Source organism: Pteropus alecto, unplaced genomic scaffold, assembly GCF_000325575.1.
Source record: "Pteropus alecto unplaced genomic scaffold, ASM32557v1 scaffold222, whole genome shotgun sequence".
In the NCBI taxonomy this organism is placed as follows: Eukaryota; Metazoa; Chordata; class Mammalia; order Chiroptera; family Pteropodidae; genus Pteropus; species Pteropus alecto.
Window position 1 is genome coordinate 4,085,324 of NW_006433716.1, and position 22,229 is coordinate 4,107,552.

General features: G+C 38.3%; 1 protein-coding gene across 1 annotated transcript in view; it reads right to left on the reverse strand.

Annotated features, from left to right (window-relative positions):
• Window positions 1-4,149: 4,149 nt before the first annotated feature.
• The window catches only part of MTAP (methylthioadenosine phosphorylase), a 37,644-nt gene continuing 19,564 nt past the window's right edge, over window positions 4,150-22,229 (reverse strand). Inside the window, exons 5-8 of the mRNA XM_006908354.3 lie at window positions 16,122-16,224; window positions 10,955-11,194; window positions 6,966-7,088; window positions 4,150-5,265 (exon numbers count right to left, since the gene is read on the reverse strand). Coding sequence (XP_006908416.1) covers window positions 5,227-5,265; window positions 6,966-7,088; window positions 10,955-11,194; window positions 16,122-16,224 — 505 coding nt within the window. The 3' untranslated portion in view covers window positions 4,150-5,226. The remainder of the gene's footprint in view (window positions 5,266-6,965; window positions 7,089-10,954; window positions 11,195-16,121; window positions 16,225-22,229) is intronic.

Sequence of the window (22,229 nt, forward strand, 5' to 3'; positions counted from 1 at the left end):
CATAGCAGAGAACAAAAGTGCCATTCAGCCACACATGCGTGATACAATAAGCTGAAACATGTTTACATATTTTCTAAGTCTGGGGTCCTATGCTTAGATGCAGGCCTGGATCACAGCCAGACCTTGGACCAGCCAGGCCTTAGATAACAGCCAGACCTTGGATTACAGGCCTGGTGTCCACAGTTTGTTTGTTTTTTTGTTTTTGTTTAGTAACTAGCTGGGTTATTTTAGTAAAGTCTATTTCTCTCCTGCCCTGGTAAGCTTCTGATATTGCTCCTCAGGGAGCATATCCTTGGTTTATGTCCAGTCACTCTGGGTTAACAGTGGTTTTCACAGGGTTCTCTTTGACTGTCTCATCTCTTAATCATACCCAACTGTTAAGCTCTACTAATTGCTGAATAATTTCTTTATTGCTTTCACTAATGTCCTGGGGCATAAATTGCTCACCAATAAACCAATGAAATTCAGACTCCTTTGAAGGGATAGTTCTGAAGGTCATTTATTGAGATTTGTTCTGACGCCAGTCTCCTTCCAGCTGTCCTTCCCAGGTTCCGTCATACAAACTAGCCAGCCTGCAGTTTCATTATATGTTCAACGATTGGACTAATAATCACCTCAATCCCCTGTCAGTACAACTTTCACTGTTTTTGAGAGCACCTTTAGACTTGAACTTCTCCAAACTCTTCCAAATGAGGTTTGTTCCTTTAGAAAGAGAATAGGAGCTCTCTGGCTTATGGCTTGCTCTGCCTACACGCAAAATCTTTGAGTTATGACTAAAGGGCTAGAAGTGGAGACAATAGCAAGCTTCACTCTGAGTAACACTCCCAATTTAGAAGCTGAGTATTCAGTAGTGGTGGTGGTGGTGGGGGGACAGTACCTTTAGCTCTTTGTTGCTTGACTCTCTCTCCTAGCATGAAACCACTGCCTAACTGGACAGGAGAAAGATGATTGGGGTCCCAATAGTCTCAGCAACACCACACCCAGGGTAGAAACTCCTTGGAGTCTGGGCAGAAGAGAAACTCTACCTCTCACCTACACTTGCCCATAACTTAGCTTCAGTAACAGGTAGGTGGGAATAGGTTGAGAAATACTGACATCCTGCCCTTCGTGGGATAAAATAGCTCTCCAACTGGGAGCTAAAGGAGATGGGGCCTTATGTTCCTGGCTGCACCAGACTGGAGTGAAGTTTCCATCTTGCTAAGTCGGGAGGGAAGAAGGAAGACATGATCTCAGTTCAAATTCCACAGACCCTCACTGTTCTTAACACATTTTAATAAATTTTCTTGAATGTGTTTCTTTTGTTGCTGTGTCCTCTGGCCATATCCAGAGATTTTAACTGGTGGTTTTAAAATAATCTTTTGCTAGTTTTGCTGGTGAGCGAGTCCAGAGTTCCCCATGCTGTCACGCTACCCGTTTTCTTTATTTCTTCTTTCTGGAACACGTTATTTTCTTAATAGGATTTATGTTAGAACTTCTGCTATCTTTTATGTTTCAAGCTACCATATTTTCAATCTCTTTATTTCTCTCTGCATCCTGGGTTTTTTCTTGAGTTCATAATCCACCTCATCATTCTAATTTTCTAAATCTGAGTTTCTAATTTTGACTATATTTTAAATTTCCTTCGGTACTAATTTTTTTCAACCTGCCTAGTATTTTAAGATAGAGATTTGTTATTTTCATGTATTTTTTCATCCCGTGGCTTTATTTCTAGTCATTATTCCTGATCCATTCATAAATTCTAAGGAATTCATAAATTCTAAAGATTCCTTCTTTACTAAGTTTGTTTGCTATGAATGTTAAATAGTATGAAATACTTTCTGTGTATATTGTTTTTAATCTTATTTCAAACAGGGATGTTGTCATCTTACTTTTCATGTTTAAATGGGAGTAACTTTGAATATAATTTTTTTTTTGCAGCTCATATTAATGGATAGGAAAGCATTAAAAGCTGATGGCTGCTAACATCCAAGAGATGACATTATGACTCTCCTAATGGAAGAACATACCACACCTCCTTTTAAGTAGTCCTCAAAAAAAGATGTCTAGATTCAATTTATCAGTTTAGAGGTAATAGAGGACAAAGGACTATATTAAACTACACTATGGGGATATAGTAATAAAGATCTGTATTATATGAACCTGTCAAGGATAAGCAACTGGGTTTCAGAGAGAGAAGAGAAGGGGGAGGGGAGGGGGAGGTAGAGCACAGAGATTAAAAATAAAAACACATACCAAACACTTGCAATGTGTAAACTCTAACGGATCCTGATTCAAATAAACAATGTGTAAAAAATGGCATTTGAGACATTTTAACTTTTCAATATTCACTGCATATTTGATGACATTAAGGAATTTTTATTAACTTTGTGTGCTGTTTCATGGCTACCTTAAAAATAGTTATCCTTTAGAAGTAACATTGAAGTATTCATGGATGAAATTATGCAATATATAAGAAATGCTTCAAAATAACATGAGAGGGTAGTGGGTGGGTTTAGAAGAAATAGATTGGTTAATTCTTAAAGCTGGGTGATGGATAAGCATTCATTACTATACTTTGTATTTTTGTATATATTTGGAGTTGGCCTTCCTATGAGGGAGGGATTTGTACACTAAAGTGAGGTCAAAAAGAGCAGTTCACTAATGTGTCATCACATTCCGATATGTAGACTTTTTAACCCTGAATCATCTAGAAAATTGAGGGCATAGCTTGAAAGCACTGACAATTTCCTTTAATCTTCTCCAAATGAAATCATCAAATGATTTTTTTATTCTGAAAATATTTTATGTTGCTCTGCAACAAAATACTTATGAAATCAAGTCCATATCTTTTTCAGGTGCCTAGTATGAAAAACTCCAGGATGTACTGAGGTTAATTTGCAAAATATTTTGTCTAAAATGTAACCTTGCTATTCTAGCTTCTCTACTCTTTTTCTGGTTAAAACTTTCCATATGAACTATTCTGGTTGTCTCATCCTCAAATTCATTTAAAAAAAAAAAAAAAGGCAGAACAAAAATAAGCAAATCATAAAGCCGATAAAAATTTTTAAGTAGATGCAAATGTATTCATCAGTAACTTGGCTCTCTTCCAAGAGCCTAGTCACTAAGCTAGAACTTTTCCTTTATGCCCATAATCCACTAGGGAAACTTCCAGTCTCAAAACTGATCATGGTGTTCACTTAAGTAGTTATAAAAAATTAAAAATGGTGATGAATCATAGAAGTGAGAAGTATTGGAGGAAAAATGGTCAGCAAAGTCCTCAAGGAGTTATGAGGAAAATTATAGTAATTTTGTATAAGGAGTGAATGATGAGTAACAGAAAACAGGGATATACTCCATTTGAGAAGTCTGGAAATAAGGATGCTAGAAAAGGCTACTACTGGATCAAGAAAAGTACCTAAGTTGGGGAGTACCTCCTGAAGGTAGCAAGAAAATTGCCAGTTTTAGCTTTGACATTTTCAGACATCTAAAACTGAAGAAAAGTATAGTATACAGTACCATGTAGTGAAAATGATCATGGGTTACAGAACCAGAGAATCCTTGGTTCAGATTCTCTAGGTTCTTCATGGATCTTTAACATGCCACCAGAGTTGAAACCACTGCATTAGAGAATGCAAGAGTCATAATCACATGTAACCCAAACATTAAATCAATATTAATGCTAGAGGGTAACTGGTTTATTTTACTGTTTATAATTAGCTTATTTTCTTGAAGGTAGTCTCACAGACACAAACACATTGACTTCACAGATTCTTTAAACAGACAAAAGATACATCATTAAGGACCCATTAATAGAACACAGTAAGAAAATTAGTAATTCTGGGGAAAAAAAGATCTTCCTGTGATAGAAGACAAAACAGATTCCTATAAGACTGACAACAAAAAAAGGGTAAGAGGCAAGCTTCCATCTTATTAGAAAACAAAAAGCTACAATTTGTAAAATAATTCATCAACTCATAAAAAGTAGAAACAAGTATAATATTAATTTAAAGAATATCTGGCAAATTATGTATGTATATAGTCTCTTAGATAGTTTAAGACTATACCAGTTTTAAATGGCCAGCTTTTTCAAGAAGTTGTTGTAAACACAAGTAACACTGTTAAGTCATTAATGATCCTTTTTTAAAAACAAAGATAGAACTCAAACAGAACTTTTCTTAGCATTACCATCTTAAATTTTGCTTTATTATGAGAAATAGTGTGGTTTTCAAAAACTGGATCCAAGTCATTTTTATTTTATTTTTTTACAGCAGAAAAGAAAAGCTTTATTAGAAGGGAAAGTACACTTCTACATGTGGAAGTGGGCCTGAGCAAGAGAAGTGTGGCTCAAAAGGTCTATTTTTAAACAACTTTACTATTTGATTATATTCATTGTAGAAAAAAATGTAAAGGCAGAAAAATATAAAGGAAATTAAAATTATCCAGTATCCCCTCCAAATACAATCACAAAAGATAATCTCTTTCTAGTTGTTTTGTACATTTACATAGAATTTTAAAACAAAATTAGTACTGTAAAATGTTTACATAACCTTTTTTTCATTTCATATTATAGAGCGATAAATTCTTCAGGACATTACTGTGTAAAAACATGATCTTCAGTTGGCTGCTTCACAATCTAATTAGAGCTAAACCATAATTTATTTCCAATTTTTGGATATTCAGATTGTTTTGAATATTTGCTATTACAACTAATACTAAACATCCTTCTTTATACATAATTCTTGTATGTATTTCTGCTAATTTTTTAAAGATAAATTCCTAGGAGTAACCTGCACAAAGGGTGTAAGTATTTTTAAGCCTTTTGATACATTTACCAAACTGCCCCCCCGACCCCCGCAGAGAGACTGTACCAATTTACAGTGACACCTATAAAAAGCCCAAAAGTCTCAGTTCATCTTCATATTCCCCGGCAACACAGGAAACTGGATGTTACCTCCTACCCTTATTATAAATTGAATAGGGCATGGGTGAATGGTGTCTTCTTGTCTTTTTTCTAAAGTGTAAGAAGTTTCCCACATGTTTACTCGTATTTGCTTTCCCTCTGTTTTCTGAAGCAGTCCATGTTTTTCAGAAGGCATCTTTCATATTGGAAATGTCTTGTCTGATCACACGTTTTTCCTTGGCAGGGAGCAGCATGAAAGCCTTTCTGCGTATTTTCAAGTTGAGTGGGAATTTCCGAAATGATGAGAATTAGAAAGTCTTCTTGTCTTCTGAGCAGCCATGCTATTTTTAATGTCTTGGTAATAAAACAGAAAACTGGGCCATATTCTGAAAGGAAGCAAGTAGGCACAGATCACAATTAACCAAACACTCACTGTAGGCAGTGACTAATATGCATGATAATCACCTGGAATGCTGGTTGAAAACCCTATTTTAGTTTTCTAGACTGAGGGCTCATGGGACATACACTTTTAATAAACTCTCCAGAAAATTCTCATGTTCACCAAAGTAAAAATCACTAACCAGATATGGGACTTTCTGCGTAACTCTTAACTCTTAATTCCTCACTCTCTTTTCCTATAAAGTGAGGTTTATAATGCTTATCTCAGAGGACTGCTCTGATTCTCACTTTTCTGCAACCCCTTTTGGACAGAGGTCCCCAACCCCTGGGCCATGGACCAGTACTAGTCCATGGCCTGTTAGGAACTGGGCTGCACAGCAGGAGGGCAAGCGAGCAAGCGAAGCTTCATCTGTATTTGCAGCTGCTCCCCAGCGCTAGCATCACCACCTCAGCTCCACCTCAGATCATCAGGCATTAGATTCTCATAGGAGCACCGGTCCCTGGTGCCGAAAAGGTTGGGGAGTGTTGCACTAGGACACTTATACACCAACCCACAGACTGGATTTTTGTTCATGCAACCTCCATTTTTTACCTTATCCCACTGAAAAAACTCACTGAAATTTTAATATGTTAGTATCTCCAAACAGAATAGGATCTTCTTCCTGTCAGCAAGTCTTATGTATGTTTGCCAAGCACAGCTTCACAATATTGGGCACTCACTATTTATGAAATGAATTAGTGAATGAATAATATACATTGCAGTGTTGACAGGACTGAAAAACACTACCCCGGAATAAAGAGTTACTGTAAGGTGTTCCTTAATGCTATAGAATAAAGGCCATAATTCTCAATTTTGTCTAGAGCGGCAATTCTTCATTTTGTCTTTTACGTCATATATCCCTTTGAGAATTTGATGAAAGCTACACATACTAACCCTTTTTAAAAATGTATACATAGAAAACTACACAATTTTACACACACTTTCAAAAGCTTCAGAGAAGGAGAGGAGAACAATGATTTCTAACATCCAGCATTTTTACTTAAAAATGAAGCTGAAATAATCTATTGTTTGACAAATTCTCAAGTTCAAGAGACTATATATTCAAAATGGGGTTAGTTGGGAAACCTAAAGAACAAAAAACAACAACCCATCACATCTTGCAGATAACATTAACTTCAGCAGCAGCAGCAGCAAAAGTACGAGTCACATTTCCCATAAATCAATAGTGTGCTTATTTAAAGGAACTGAAGTTGTGTTGCTCTATTGCATAATACTCACATTCACCTGCATGTAAATGTTTCTAAACAAATGGCCCCCAACTCGGCATTTATTTTCTGTTCTCCTTTTCATGATAAGAAGGGCTTTCTGTTTCAATTATGAGGAAACACTTCTTAGGAAAAGGGGCTATCATTTATTCATTAAAGAACATTTATCCTCTAGACCTGGTAGAGCAGATAATAAAACTCTCCCCACCTCAGCTTCCAATGGCTTTGCATTACCAGCCAGATATGACTACACAATTTCACGAAAGGTTATTATGGTAGTAAATGGCATGCAAACTTCTAGAAAACATCTAGGTTAGTATAAAATACGTGAGGGGATGGACCAAGGGTGAAATGCAAATAAGAGGTAAGGCAGCTGAGGACCTATGGAAGTGTCTGCCTGCAGATGGCTGAGGATACTTACCTTCAGATTATGGAGAGTTTCTGACCATTCCATGGACCCTATCTGAGGTATGGTAGTGAGAAGTAAACTCTTGGCTTTATTGGCATTTTCTTTCAGGGTCTTTAAAACCCGGTCCACTGAAACCTAGGAAAACAACAGCATGGGATTATTTCAAACAATTAAAAATTCCACTGCTTTCATAGAACGTTATCCTGAGTTCTCACCTGATCTGTGAAGTCAGTTTACTCTAGTTTCAATCCTGAGCCCAAGTCCTGCATTTATCAAGAGGGCTTAGTCCCAGGGGGAGGTATTGGAGAAACTCAATGACACCTCTGAAAAGCACCACTCGTTTTCAATATGGTGTCTGAGAAACTGTCTCAGATGTATAATGTGTTAGCATTGTTCAGAAAGCTGTGGCTATTTTCCCTATGTCCACAGAATGGATTCCAGTCTTAAAACTATCACTACACTGAAAAATCAACCAGTCAGAAGATAAACACATCTTTAAAGAAATCTTCTAGCTAATAAATAAAAACGATGCACTCAAAGTACCACCATTTTTCCTTTTTAGAGCTCCCAATGAATGGATGAGTTGCTAACATTACAAAACAAAACAAAACAAAAACAGCCAAATCAAATAAACAACCCACTATCCTGACGGAAAAACAAAACACTATGACACCTGAATCTGATTAAGTCTTTAGATCCAGCTGCCAATTTACAGAAAGTACAGAAGACAGAGACCTACTACTCTAAGGAGATGATTTCTGCATTTCAGACTGGGAAACTGTACAGTTCAAACGACGAGTTTCTTTTTAGAAAGTCTGGAAAGAAAAATCATTTGAGATATTTGAGATAATTAGAAACTGGAATTTTGCCTGGGTTTATTAAGGAATTACTGTTGGCATTGTGATTATATTAGATAATTATGGCAATGTGGTTCTGTTAGATATCTCCATACAGGTTTATGGAAAAAGTTATGGATCAGAGTATAGATAAAATACGATTTGCTATAAGCTGATATAATGGTTGAAGCTGGATGTTGTAATCACAAAAGTTCATATTATTGTCTACTTTTTTCTTTAAATTGTACAATTCAATGAGTTTTTTTCAATTATAGTTGGCATACAACACACCAGCCTCAGCTGTACAGCATATTGATCGAAGATCTGCACAACTCACAAAGCGATCACCCCACCAAATCTAGTATCCCTTCTCTCCCCCCACATATTCATTCCAAGATTAACTATCTTCCTCATGCTATACTCCACATCTCCATGTCTATTCTGCAACCATCCACCTGCACCTCTCAATCTCTTTGCCCTCCCCCCACCATTATTGTCTACTTTTATATATAACTAGAGAATTAAAAAAATGGTGGAAAAGTTGTGAATATGAAATGGATGATCGGAAGTAGAGTACTTGTCACACTTCACTATGCTTAGAAGAAATCTAAAATTCAGGGGCACAATGATTACACCTTTCATTCTATTTCCTGGAGTATAAAGTCTAGACTCCTCCCACAAACACCAAGATGTGTTTAGAAAAAAGTGATAAGTACTGTAGCAGAGGGAACACAAAGCAGTGGCCAGCTGGGTGCCTGCCAGGTACATGTACAGACACATTTTAGGTGGAGTCTTTGAATGCTGGGTCAAAGCATCCAAGAGGTTTACCTCATATTTAGTCTTTTCCTTATACTTTTCCTATGGCTGATATCTCTATATGGATCCTGACCTCTGTTCCTACTGCTGGGCTCCACCCGAAATGCCTTTCTACCAATCTCCTACAACCGAGCCTCACCCTCTGTTCAATGTCCAGTTCAAATCTCAAAAATTTCCTTCTTCATAAACTTTTTGGTCTTTCCACTCCCAACTCCATCATTGCTGCCATCTGATGACCACGTCCTAGGAGCCGGCATTACACCTATCATTTGGCTTAATGCTCCCAGTAATCCGGCAAGGTCACAACAACAACTGAACAACTCACACCTCTCATCTCCAGGCTGTGGCTCCATCCTACAGAAAAGGATAACTTGTTAAATAACACGCCCAGTGTCACATGTAAATGGAGGAACAAGAATTTGAAGGTGGGTTTAGAAAATCGAAAACCTTTTTATCACGCCAGGCTGCACTGGTTTGAAGCACAATGATACACTTGGCTGGTCAAGATGATGTCAACTTGGTTATTCCTTCTTTGTGGCATTTAACATTATTTCCCTCATGCCTTACTCACTTACTAGTTGCTCTACTTTTAACTGAAGTAGCTCCAACTGACTGCTTTCCAAACCTCATGTGACCCACTAAAGGAAAGCACCGTTAGCTCAGTTCCTAGACTGAGCAGAAAGCCACAGGCAGGAAGCAATCTGTTCTCAGGGAGTGGCAGAGGCTGAAGTCTATTAATTGGAAGCAGCTTCTCAATACCATGAAGCTGAGCTATCCCTTAGGTGACCAGAGCTGCCAAGTCAGGGATTATGTTGTATCAGGATTTATAATCTTACATAAAAAGCATCCCCATAGTTAATTACACTGAAGAGTAAGGTATTTGTGCAAAACAAAGAGCCAGTGTTCATCTATGACTCAAATTCCATTCACATGGATGGACAGAAAGCAAGATATCCTCCTGTTTTACATGAAATTGGATGGTGAAATAAGCAGCTCTGGGTTGGTGTTACGTAAGAGCGACCCTGCGGGAGATGTCACCTCTTTTAAATGTGCTCAGAAGAGCCACCCTACACTTCACAATTCCTTGTAGTTTTATCCCTTTCTGCATTTTAAAATGAGACAAATGATCTGGTTTCTTCAAGTAAAATGCAAGGAATGAAAAGAAAGAGGGGAATATTAGATTAACAGAGACTTGAGACATTATGCAAATGCAATGTATGGATTGTAAGGGACCCTGATTTGAATAGTCGAAAATGAGGACCACAAGAGAAAAAATGTGAACAGTCTGGATATTTGGTTATATTAAGGAATATCAATATTTTTTGACCTAATAATGATCTTGCGGTTATTTTTTTATTATTTTTTTTTTTAAAAAAGAGATCTTTTAGAAAAATATTTGCTTCAAAATAACGAGGGCAGGGGAGAGGGAAGTGGGTGGGGGTATGTATGTGACACAAAATTGGCCATGGCTGGTAATTATAGAAGCTGAGTGTTGGGTAACTAGGATTCATTATACTAGATTCTCTACTTTTGCAGATGTTTGAAGTTTTCCACAATGAAAGTATTTGTTTTGGAAGCCTGACATCAGTAGTCCAGCGTCCTCAAATGCCAGCTGGACCTTGCTGTCTTTCCTGCCTAAAACCTCTCACTGTCCTCCCACCTCAGATCCTTACCCAGACTCCATGGCTTTGCCTCTTTCTCTCCCCATCTGCTCCACTCAAGCAAGCCTATCTTCCCCATCACACTTAAGGAAGGCTTCCCAGACTTCAAATATAGGAGATGTACTCCTATATTTCGCCGCACTATTTCTTTATAATCCTGAGCCTTCTCATGTTGGTTTGCTTAATCTCTGCCCCAACCCCACTACCTCCCACAAAAAAACCCAGAACGTTGGCTCTTTACAAACCTGTCTGTTTGCTGTCATACTCCTACATCGAGCATAGAATGTTAGGTTAAACAGATAGACATGAATGTAGAGTTCACTTACTAGGAAGAGGTAAGATATAGTTTTCCCCTTTGAAAAAAATAAACAGTAGCTCAGCACAAGGAGATATAACCAATAAATACCTTTATCCTTAAAATAAGGCCCAAGTCTCAATATGATTCCCAACACTCCTATATGCCTACAATGCTGATCCTTAAATAAGTGTCTTTCCTTCCTATGAAGATCTTGGTTCTCACTTTCCAAAGGGAACATATCTAGTACTATCTAATGTCAGTGTATTAACAGCTGACTTTAAAACCTGGTAGGAAGGCAGTTTCTAGAACTAATGCAATAGAAACAAATAGTTAAGATCCTCTCTCAATGGTGATCATAGCCATACGTGTTCAGAAGAGAATTCCACATACCGCTTCCTCATGCTCCTTCCAGCAATCATAATCTGTTGCCATGGCGATACTTGCATAGCAAAGTCCAGCCTCTTTAGCAAGAACCACCTCTGGAACTGTGGTCATATTGATAACATCTGCCCCCCAGCCGCGGAACATGAAACTTTCTGCCCGTGAACTAAAACGAGGTCCTTCGATTGTAAGCATTGTTCCTTTTGAGTGGCACCGGAGTCCTAGTTTCTTAGCAGTCTCTATAAGGACCTAGCAAAGGAAGAATTGTAAACTCAAAACATGCAAGCATACATATAGCTTAATATTTTATGTTCTCCCTGTTTAACAAGTCGATCACTTACTTAAAGGTTTTTATTATAAAAGCCTAGTAGCTGCAGGCCCTCAGAGGAACTTGGGACATCAGTTTCCTAGATTCTCACCCACTTACATTGTTTCCCCAGCCCCTACTCATATAACTCACAGGGAGAAGAGCCAACAGTGAGCTTTTTCTAAGCGTCAGGAATTTGTTTACATGTTTCAATCCCACTTACTTCTTAACAGCTTTAAGAGACGAAGCTGAGCTATGAAAAAGGACTTGAGTCTGAGCACTTAACCTCTAAGGCTCAGCTAAGGTGCTGCTCCTTATCCACATACCTCAAGGAGATGTGCTGAGAACTGTTTCCAAGCACCTGAGAAATTCATTCTCATTACTCTTCTATTCAAAATCTGAAGACTTTTGTAAGAGCTTTTTTTGATTAGAAAGCGATTTCTTCAAAATCTTTTTTGCCCATTGCCTCTCTGAGGACACACAGTAAAAACAGGACGGAGCCATGAGCAGATGTTTTCTGTACAGGGATAAACTTATCTTGGTGCCTCTTTAGTGGCAAGGTCACACATGCATCTCAGAAACATTTAAAAGTCTGACCACTTTTCCCAGTGTCTTTAATAATAATGCACATGTTATTTAATAAATAATGCACATTTAATCTCCAGGTTATTAATTTCATTTTTTCTTAGCCTGTGCTTCAACATTCCTTTTTAATTAAAAAATAAAAAAGTAGTCTTTTAAGCTTGTTAACCTACTTAAGCATTGCTGAAAATTCACTAGCCTTTGTATGTCTTAGTTTTCTCATCTGTAAAATGGGAATAATACTGTATAATACTGTGAGGATTAAATGAGCTAAGAATTGTGTCAGGCACATTGTAAACATTACATAAATGCTAAACTTGTCTTCTATCGATTATTAATATAGCCAGTTCTCAAATAACAACATTTTGTGATAATGTTGATGAGACAAAAAGAAAATATTGATTCCTGGCTGGGGCCACTGTCTTTATGCAGTTTGTACATGTTTGCATGGGTTTTCTCTGGGTACTCAGGTTTCCTCCCACACCCCAAAGATGTGACATTAGGTTGTATCTAAATTGTCCCAGTCTGAGTGATGATGGGTATGTATGAGTGTGCCCTATTATGGAAAGGTAGGTTCTCGCCTGGCTCCCCAAGCTGCAGGGACAGGCTCCAGCCACCTGTAACCCTGAACTTGAATAAACAGGTTGAAAAATAATCATCTTGTTTCTATTCCTTTATCCTTTTGAAAAAAAAACTTATATTTTTATTTGTTCAATTATAGTTGACATACAATATTACATTAGTTTCAGGTGTACAACACAATGATTAGACATTTATTTAACTTACGAAGTGATCATCCTGATAAATGCAGTACCCATCTGACACCATAGTTATCACAATATGACTATATTCCCTATGCTATACTCTACATCCCCATGACAATTTTGTAACTACCAATTTGTACCTCTTAATCTCTTCCCCTCTTTGCCCATCCCTCCAACCCCCGCCCCACAATCCAGTAACCGTCAAAATGTTCTCTGTATCTATGAGCTGTTGTTTAGATTCCACATATAAGTGAAATCATGACATTCGTCTCTCCCTGACTTACTCCACTCAGCACACTATGCTCTAAGTCCACCAGTGTTGTTGCAGATGGCAAAATTTCATTCTTTGTTATGGCTGAGTAATATTCCACTGTGTATGTATGTATGTATGTGTGTGTGTGCACGTATATATACATATACATATACGCACGCATACACACACACATCTATATCTATACATACACTATCTCTTCTTTATCTATTCATCCACTGATGGACACCCAGGTTGCCTCCATATCTTGGCTGCTGTAAATAATGCTGCAATGAACACATGGATGTACATGTTCCTTTGAGGTAGTTTTGGGTTTCTTTGGATTAATACCCAGAAGTGGGATTACTGGGTCCTTCTTTAACTGTTGTTATAGCCTTTGTTTTAAAGTCTATTTTGTCTGGTGTCTGTATTGCTACCCTAGCTTTTTTTCCCCCCGTTTCCATTTTCATGAATTATCTTTTCCATCCCTTTACTTTTAGTCTGTATGTATCTTTCACTCTGAAGTGAGTCTCTTGTAGGCGGCATATGTAAGGGTCTTATTTTCTTATCCATTCAACCACCCTAACTTTTAATTGAAGCATTTAATCCATTTACATTTAAAATAATTGTTGCTAGTTATTGCCATTTTATTATTCATATTTTGATTTTTTTTTCATCTTTTTAAACAAGTCCCTTTAACATTTCTTGAAATACCAGTTTGGTGGTGATGAATTCCTTTAGCTTTTTCTTGCCTGTCCGGGAAGCTCTTTATCTGTTCTTCAATTCTAATAGCTTTCTTTGCTCAGTAGCGTAATGTTGGTTGTAGATCCTTACTTTAAATCACTTTGAATATTTTGTGCCAATCCCTTCTGGCCTGCTGTTTCTGTTGAGAAATCAGCTGACAGTCTTATGAGAGCTCCCTTGTAGGTAACTGCTTTTCTCTTGCTGCTTTTGCGGTTCTCTGTGTTTAATCTTCACCATTTTAATGATGATGTGTCTTGGTGTGGGCCTCTGGCTTCATCGTGTATGGGAATCTTTGCACTGTCTGGGCTTGTATGTCTATTTCTTTCACTAGGTTAGGGAAGTTTTCCATCATTATTTCTTCAAATAGGATTTCAATTCCTTGCTCTTTTGCTACTCCTTCTGGTATCCCTATGATGCAAATGTTGGTATCTTGATGATATCCCAGAGGCCCCTTAAATTTTCCTCATTTTGGGGGGATTCTTTTTTCTTATTGATACTGATTGGGTGTTTCCTGCTACCTTATATTCCAAATTGTTGATTTTATCCTCTGCTTCATCTTATCTGTTGATTCCTTCTAATGTATTCTTTATTTCAATTATTTCACTCTTCTTTTCTGACTGGTTCTTTATGTTTTCTCTCTCCATTTTTGTTTGCTATCTCTTTGTTGAAGTCCTGACTGAGATCACTGAGCATCCTTATAACCAGTGTTTTGAATTCTGCATCTGGCAGATTGCTTGTCTCTATGTTGTTTAGTTCTTTTTCTGGAGCTCTGTTTTGTTCATCTGAGACATGTTCATCTACCCATGTTTCTTTGGCTGCCTCCCTGTTTTTGTTTCTATGTATCAGATAGAGCTGCTAAGTCTCCTGGGCTTAGTAGTGTGGCCTTATGTAGATGTACTATGGGGCCCAGTGGCAGTCTCCCTGGTCACCTGATCTGGATGCTCCAGGTGTATGTCCTTGTGTGGACAGGACTCTTTTAATCTTTATGTGGGGGTCCTTGGTTTGTCTAGACTAATAATACCTGAATTAATTTGGTCTCAAAAAAGGCCAGAAAAGGTAACTATTGTCCACCACACATTTACATGTGCTCTGTACATATCACTAGCATTTCTTCCCCATCCTCTACCCCTAACACTGTAAGTCACTACTTTCTGCCTGGGGTGAGATTAGGCTTCCTATGAACATGCGCTCTCTCTCCCTAGTCTATTTCTTCCCAAGCTGTCCCCATTTTGAAAGGGACACGAATTTTATACACATCTTATTTCCCCTGAAATCTCCAGATTTATTTTAGCTTTTATGGTCACCCCTGCACAGTCATATAAAAACTAGTTTCCCCAAAGCTAACAGCGAGGGCACCTTAACCCCACTGTGGTCTCAAAAAAAAAAAAAAAAAAAGAAAAAAATCTAGAATGCAAAGCCAGAAGTTGTGGGAGCCATTTCATATATACCACTGCATGTGCATTTTCTCTGACTTCTGTGGAAGTACATTTTTACTTGTTTAAAAAAACTGCAGGTTAAGTTCGTATGTATGCGTTTAGATATATACGTTTCTGGATAGTTATCAGCAGAATATATGAGAATGCTGTTAGTCTTCTCTCTAAAACAAATATCTGCTTTCCACATGCAGATGTTAAAATTAGCTGGATGACTAACATGTTTAGGTATTTATATTCTATAAGTTATTTTATAAGTAAATTTCACTAGGTAGTTCACCTCAAACAATGTCTCTAATCTGCTGGGTTGCACCTGACTTTCAAACCTGGGATATGAAAAGTACCATGCGTGGACCAAGAGATGAACTTTTGAGTTGTGCTAGCCATTTTTATTCTTTGAGAGCTAAGGCTGTGATTCCTCACCTTATACCACCACTGACCTTTGTGCAGCTGCCTCTTAGCTCTGAGATTTTACTATAATCCTGGAGAGGAGGCTGGACAGTAATGGCCAAACGCGGCTCAAAGGTAAATGACGTCAATCAGACAATTTTTAGAGTATCAATAATAATAATTTAATTAAAAAAGCAGTTACCAGTCATTGGATGTTTCAATACGAATAGGCATTGTTCAAAGCACTTTGTAAATATCAACTGTTATCTCTCACAGTCCTAAGAGGTCCATGTAATCATTAGCTACACTTTACAAATGAGGAAACTGAAGCCCAGAGATGTTAAGTAACTTGTCCAATGACATACCGTTATTAAGCTGAAGAGCAGAGATCTGGTCCCAAGTAATCTGGTTCCAGACTATATACTCTTGACTAATATGCTGGTCTATACTAAAATTATTTAAAAGATATCCTGATAGCAAAATCAAACTTATAAAAAAGGTAAGTTGCAATTCTGAGTGATTAGGCTTACAAATGATTGAGTAGAGGAGGCATTATGAGCAAAGGGAAACAATTTTTCATAAAACCTTACATAGGAAGTAAACTTGAGAGAGCAAAAGGGACCATGTGCTTTTTAGCCAATTAACTCTAAATGCCACCCAAACCCTCGTGATTTATTTTGGTGCACATTCCAGAAAGATTACAAACCTCTCTTGTTTTGGGACAGAATGGCTCAGCCATTGGAATATGGCACACTCCTCTGGCACAGGGATGACTCCCATCATAGAAGGTCTGAGGCCTTGTGGTGGTTCTAGAGAATAAAGTGAAAGGTTCGGTTATTTGTGTTTTAAAGCATCTCTCCATTTTCTGCAGGCTGGAGAAACCAACTGCATCTAGGTCGACATCCTGGTCCTCACTCCAGAATCAATAGTTCTGGACAAGCTGAACATAACTTAAAAAAAAAAGCAGCTTTGAGATGGTGTTTGGCTTCTCTGGCTGTGGTCTGGTGGCTGCGACAGGATAACCACACTGGATTGCAGGTACAACTCAACTCAGGGTTCAGGAGGGCGGGTAAAACACTTGCACTCTATTTACATCCATCACCTAGATTCAACAATTTCCAAAATTTGTCAAAATTGCTTTATCTGTTAGCATTTCCATGGTTGCAAATCCCATACTTTGTCATTTCACCCCTACTTCAGATGGACCAAAACATGTGGATTATTTTCTACTGCAATGTCATTATCACATCTGATAAAAATAACATTAATTCCTCAGTACCAGCTAATACATAGACCATACGCAAATTTCCCTGATGTCCTCACAAATATCCTTTTTGAAAAGAATGTTGCTTTGTTAACTTCAGGTCTAAATAAGGTCCTCACATGGTATCTGATTTTCATGTTTCTAAATTGAGAGTAATTGCTCTCTCCACTCTCAATTTTATTTTTCATGCCTTTGGCCCAAGAAAGCAGTGTTCTGTCCTGATCCACATTCAGGAATCTATCTCCCTGCTACCTTGTTTAGCTTGTTCCTCTACCTGCCTTAATTAGTTCTAAAGTCTCTTAGTTCCATTTTTTGGCAAAACATTTCTAAATTCACATAAAAGAGGCTAAAATCAACCCAGTGCCAAGTCACCCAGCAATTTCTCACCAGAAATATTCAGAATAAACCACCTTCTGAGTCCATTTTATTGTTCTACACTTGAACTCATGAGTAACACAGGAAAGAGAGTCCTTATCTTTCCTACAGAGGGGAGAGAATGGGAGGGACAGGGCAAGGGAAAGCCAACAGGGGAAGGTAGATCACTTAATGTCTACTTCCGGGGGGTGGGGTGGGGAGGAACAGTGAGAAATAGTTTTCCCCAGTTCAGTTTACACAGCTGGCATGTCTGTCTATCAAAATTAACCTGTTATTTGCACCCTGTCACATAATAAACCATGATACTAACTGGCACCAAAGCCACCTTGCTCAGAGATGAGGCCTCAGTACTGTGGAGGAATGAAAACTCTGTCTGTGCTCCTCCAACGCTCTGTCGTGTGTGTCTTAGAGGAAAGGCTAATTTAACCCTGAAGCAATTCCAGGCAGGGTTGAAGAATAGGTCAAATGACTGTTCTAGCAGCCCGTGTAACAGAGGCTTTTCTCTTCTTATAAAACTGACCATTAAAATGGTGCCATGTACTCTAGCTCTGGCTTGGTTTCAGTCTTAGATGAGTCAAGTATTAGCAATATCTCTACTTAACACCGTGATTAAAGAAAACATAGTCACAAAAACCTACAGCTGCTGTACCCCAATAGACATCTATGTGCTAACATCCCCATCTTATCTATCTGTCTCTCTTTTATTTCTATCCCTTTTTTGCCTAATCACTCCTCTCTTTGTTCTGAACTTTTACCTTAGGACATAACATGTATTGTTTATGCTTTATGTTACAAACATATGATACTTATTGGCTACAGTTTTAATTTCTCTAATAGAACATTTATCATTTTTCTCTTTACACAAAGCTCCTTAACTACTAGGTATATGGCTTATATCAACTTGGTTTTTTTTTTTTTTTGATTCTCCATTTTCCAATCATAAAATGTAGCACTCATTCACCCATTTATGAGGGTGTAATGAGGATTAAGTCAACCATGAAGTGCAGATAAACCACAGCAGCTCAGAAATGAGATCTGGGCTAGACAATTGGGAGCCAGTACAAAGGAGAAGCTGTGGCTGAGGACACCCAACCTTGTAAGAGGTAAGCGAAGCAGGTAGTCCCAGGGAAGAAATGAGGACTTTAACAATGTTTCTAATGGTTTCAGGACTGACGATACTGTCAAGGTCCTCGAAAGGAAGATGCAGATAGCCTGCCCAATCTGCACACAGCCTGCCCAATCAATGGTGGTGTTTTTCATAACCATGTTAAGTATCAGCAAAATCAATGGAACGCTTAATGATCTAAAGTTCAATCACTATAAACAGCAATACTCCTGTATAGCACAAAATGAGGAGACACAATCAATGATGGATGAAATTGAGATCAAGAGAAATGGAATTTACAATCACAAGTGAGGTGAGTAGAGGACACAACCCAAAGGAAATGCTAGGATGAAAATATGCGTAATTTTAAGAGCTCCTATCCTCCCTCTTAGGGTTTTTAGAGAAGTGAGAACTTTCACAACTGAGCAAGACGCCAGGAATAAACTCTCAGCCATGTCCCATACAGCAGGGACAGTTATCTGATGGAGCTTGTCATGACAGGGGGCCATTTCTAGCCAAAACAGCTCTTCTATCAAACTAGTAGTAGTTGTTCATCCTCCTGCTGAGTTTTCTCAGTGATATAGAGAAAATATAGAAAAAGTAGTTTTTTTCCCCCGGATTTGATCTTCCCACTGAACTTCTGGGTGGTCATGAGCAAATTACTTAACTTCCCTTAGTACTTTCTTCATAATGTATTAGTAACATCCCCAGGGCTCCAAAAACCTCCAGCAGTTACATCCCAATAAACTCTGAGGCAATAATGTCTCCATTTTATATGGCAAATATGTGTACTTGGGGCTAAATAATTGTTGCAAAGAACTACAACTATTATTGCCTTGAGAATGACCCAGCACCTGGCACAAGGTCTTCACTCAGATCACATGAGAGATGGATACAGGTGCAGTAGAAGCAACTATATGGAGTAGGTCAGTGGAAGATACCTGCAGATAGTTTCTTTCGTTTTTTTTTCCGATTCAATTTATTGGGGTGACATTAGTTAATAAAATTATCTAGGTTTCAAGTGTACAATTCTATAATACATCATTTGTATACTGCATTGTGTGTTCACCATCCAAACTTAAATCTCTTCCCCTCACTGTATAGTTGATAGTTTCTTGAAGGAAGAAACTAGGTCTGCAACAGTGCCCAAGTGAGCACCTTTCCATGATAAAGGGGACCCTTAATGGAATCTGTTTTTTCTTTCGTCAAGAGACAGAACTGAAATCTATTCCTGGGTCCATGGATAAAATTCGGCTCAGACAATGTCAAACTGGCTAGACCTGACAGGAAGCTGTGTTCTGGCTTTGGCTGAGAAGAATGGGAAGGATCACACACCTCTTGAAAGTAACCTAGACCAAGGACAAGAGAATTTAGGAGTGGCAGCTGTCCTACTGATTTGTGAAAGTGGCATGTGGTGGCAGGCAGAGTGGCTCTCCTTCCCCTCAAGGTATCTACAAACTAATGCCTAGAATCTATGAATATATTACCTTACCTGACAAAGGGGAACTAAGGCTGCAGATGGAATTAAGGTTGCTAATCAGCTGACGATAAAATGGAAAGATTATTCTGGATTAACTGGATGGGCTAAATGTCATCACCAGAGTCCTTATATGTGAAAGACGGAGACAGAAGACTCAACGTCAGAGTGAACAGATGTGAGGACTCAACCCACCATCGCCGGCTTTGAAGACAGAAGGGGCCATAAACCAAAGAATGCAGGTGGCAAAGAAAGAGTAAGGAAACAAGATCCTCTTCTGAGCCTCCAGAAAGGAATGCAGCCCTGCTGACATCACAATTTTAGCCACTGAGACCCATATTAGACTTCAACAGAATTATATTAAGTTTGTATTGTTTAAGTCACTAAGTTTGTAGTAATCTGTTACAGAATCAGTAGGAAACTAATATATATGCTTATGTGGTTTAAGATACACTTAACTCAGTTATGGTTTCTGCAATAACAAAAAACTGATGCTGAAGGTCTGCCCCCAACTCTTGCTTTAATCAGTAAACCCTGCCAGCTCAGCAGGGTGACGGCTAATTTCATTTCCCTGTTAGTGTGGGATATCCACTGGAAAACAGTCTTCAGGGATTGACTGATCTGACTGGCTTTACCACTCACACACCAAATGCGTGCCTTGGAAAGTCACTCTGATCTCCCTGCGCATTAGTTTATATCGGTTTTCTCACATTTAAAACGGGGAATTAATACCACTCACCTTCTATGGTCGAGGTGACGTCTGAGAACACATGAAGCTCAGCACTAGTAACTACTGTTTATGAGAAATGGACTTAACATCTGCCAACCTCAGAGCATGACACATATACAGCTAAGTCAAGGGTACCCAAAAAGTTGCTCAAGGTTGTCAAATAGGAATGTGTGCTAAGAAAATTTAGTGCACAAACAAAAGACTACCCCTGGAAGAGTGAAGGAGACAAAATGATGTTGCATACTAGCAAGAGAAATGAGTTCAAGGCCAAGGAGAGAACACTGGCACTTTCAGACAGAGGGGAAAGAAAGCCCAGAGAAAGACAGACTGGTGGGTTGTTTCTGGACCAATCATTGGATGAAATTCAGATCAAGAGAAATGGAATTTACAATCACAAGTGAGGTGAGTAGAGGACCAAGACTCTTGAATTGGCTCAGAGATAGCCATATGTTAAAATTTTTCCTTTGAGGAAATTCTAAGTTGTAAACAAGTTGAGGGAAAACACTTGTCCCACGGCAGAAGCAAATATAGCCACACACACGGCACATGTGCACAACAAGCCTCAGCAGGCAGAAGCATGAGTCAATTCTCCAGTGAAGCAGGGCCAACGGCTGCTCATGAGTGGTGTTAATTTAGGGGAACTGATTCTACTCACGTGACTTAAAAGATATCTGAACAATAATGTGCACAGAGACAGTTCAGTTTTCAGAAATCAGAATAAAAAAAAAGCACCCTCCCAATCCTCTTTTCCTTAAAGCCTGAGCACTGAGGGTAAGAGGGGCTCCCAGTAGCAAGTTTGTCACAACCACCTTGACTCTCAGTAGTTCTACTGCTGGCAATTTATCCAACAGGCATGTTCATTCAAAGATAACAGGACATACTAACATTAACTGAAGTATAGTTAACAATAACGGGGAGCTGAAAACAACCCACATGTCCCACTTAGAGAGCTGCTTAAATAAATCATATATCCAACAACAGAACGGTGTGTAGCTGTTAGGAAGAATACGGTGGATGTCCATCTACAGGTGTGGAAAGTTGAGATATGATTAAAAGGAAAGACAGCAAGTTTCCTAGAATTCCGACAGTCAGTTTTTCTTGTTAAAAATGGCATACAATGTGAACTATTTCACAATGTGCTTGATTTAGTTAATGATGTATCTTGGAGACTTTTCTATATCAGCACATATAAACCCGCTTGATTTGTTTAAAATGCTACACAGAATGCCATGGATATACCAGTATTTTAGTCATTATACAATGAATGGGTAATTAAAAATGTTACAACCAGTATCTCTGCATGAGCTCCTTCGTGCATGTGTTTCTCAAGAAACCCAGAAAAGAAACTGGGTCAATGGCCATGCACATTATCAAGATAAATCTCACCGAAATGCCCTTCTAAGGGCTGCAGCAAGGCACACACCCACCAGAAACATAGGAGAGTTTTACTTTTCACCACATGCCTTCTCACGTTATTTGCATTTTACTTTATTTCAGTCTTTAAACACTTTATAACACAAATGTGCATGTTGGATAGCATCTTAGAACACAAAGACAATTTTAATTTTTAAAAAAGTACATAAATGTGTTGAGACGGCAAAAGAAATTTAAGGCCAAGTCACCGATGGGTTAGAAAAAGAGAGATATTTATACCTTAGGCATTTGCTTAATTTCAAGGTTAAAGGAACTAAAAATGAGCATTCTAAATTTCTAAGTATATATTCGTGTGGGTGTGCATACGCATACTTATGGACAGTGTTGTTAAGAGCGCGTATATAATAAGTGAAGGGTCAAATCCTAGAAGACCAAAGGGCACTTAGGGAAAGGAAAAGTTTAAAACAGTGGAGAAAGTAAAGAGAGTTT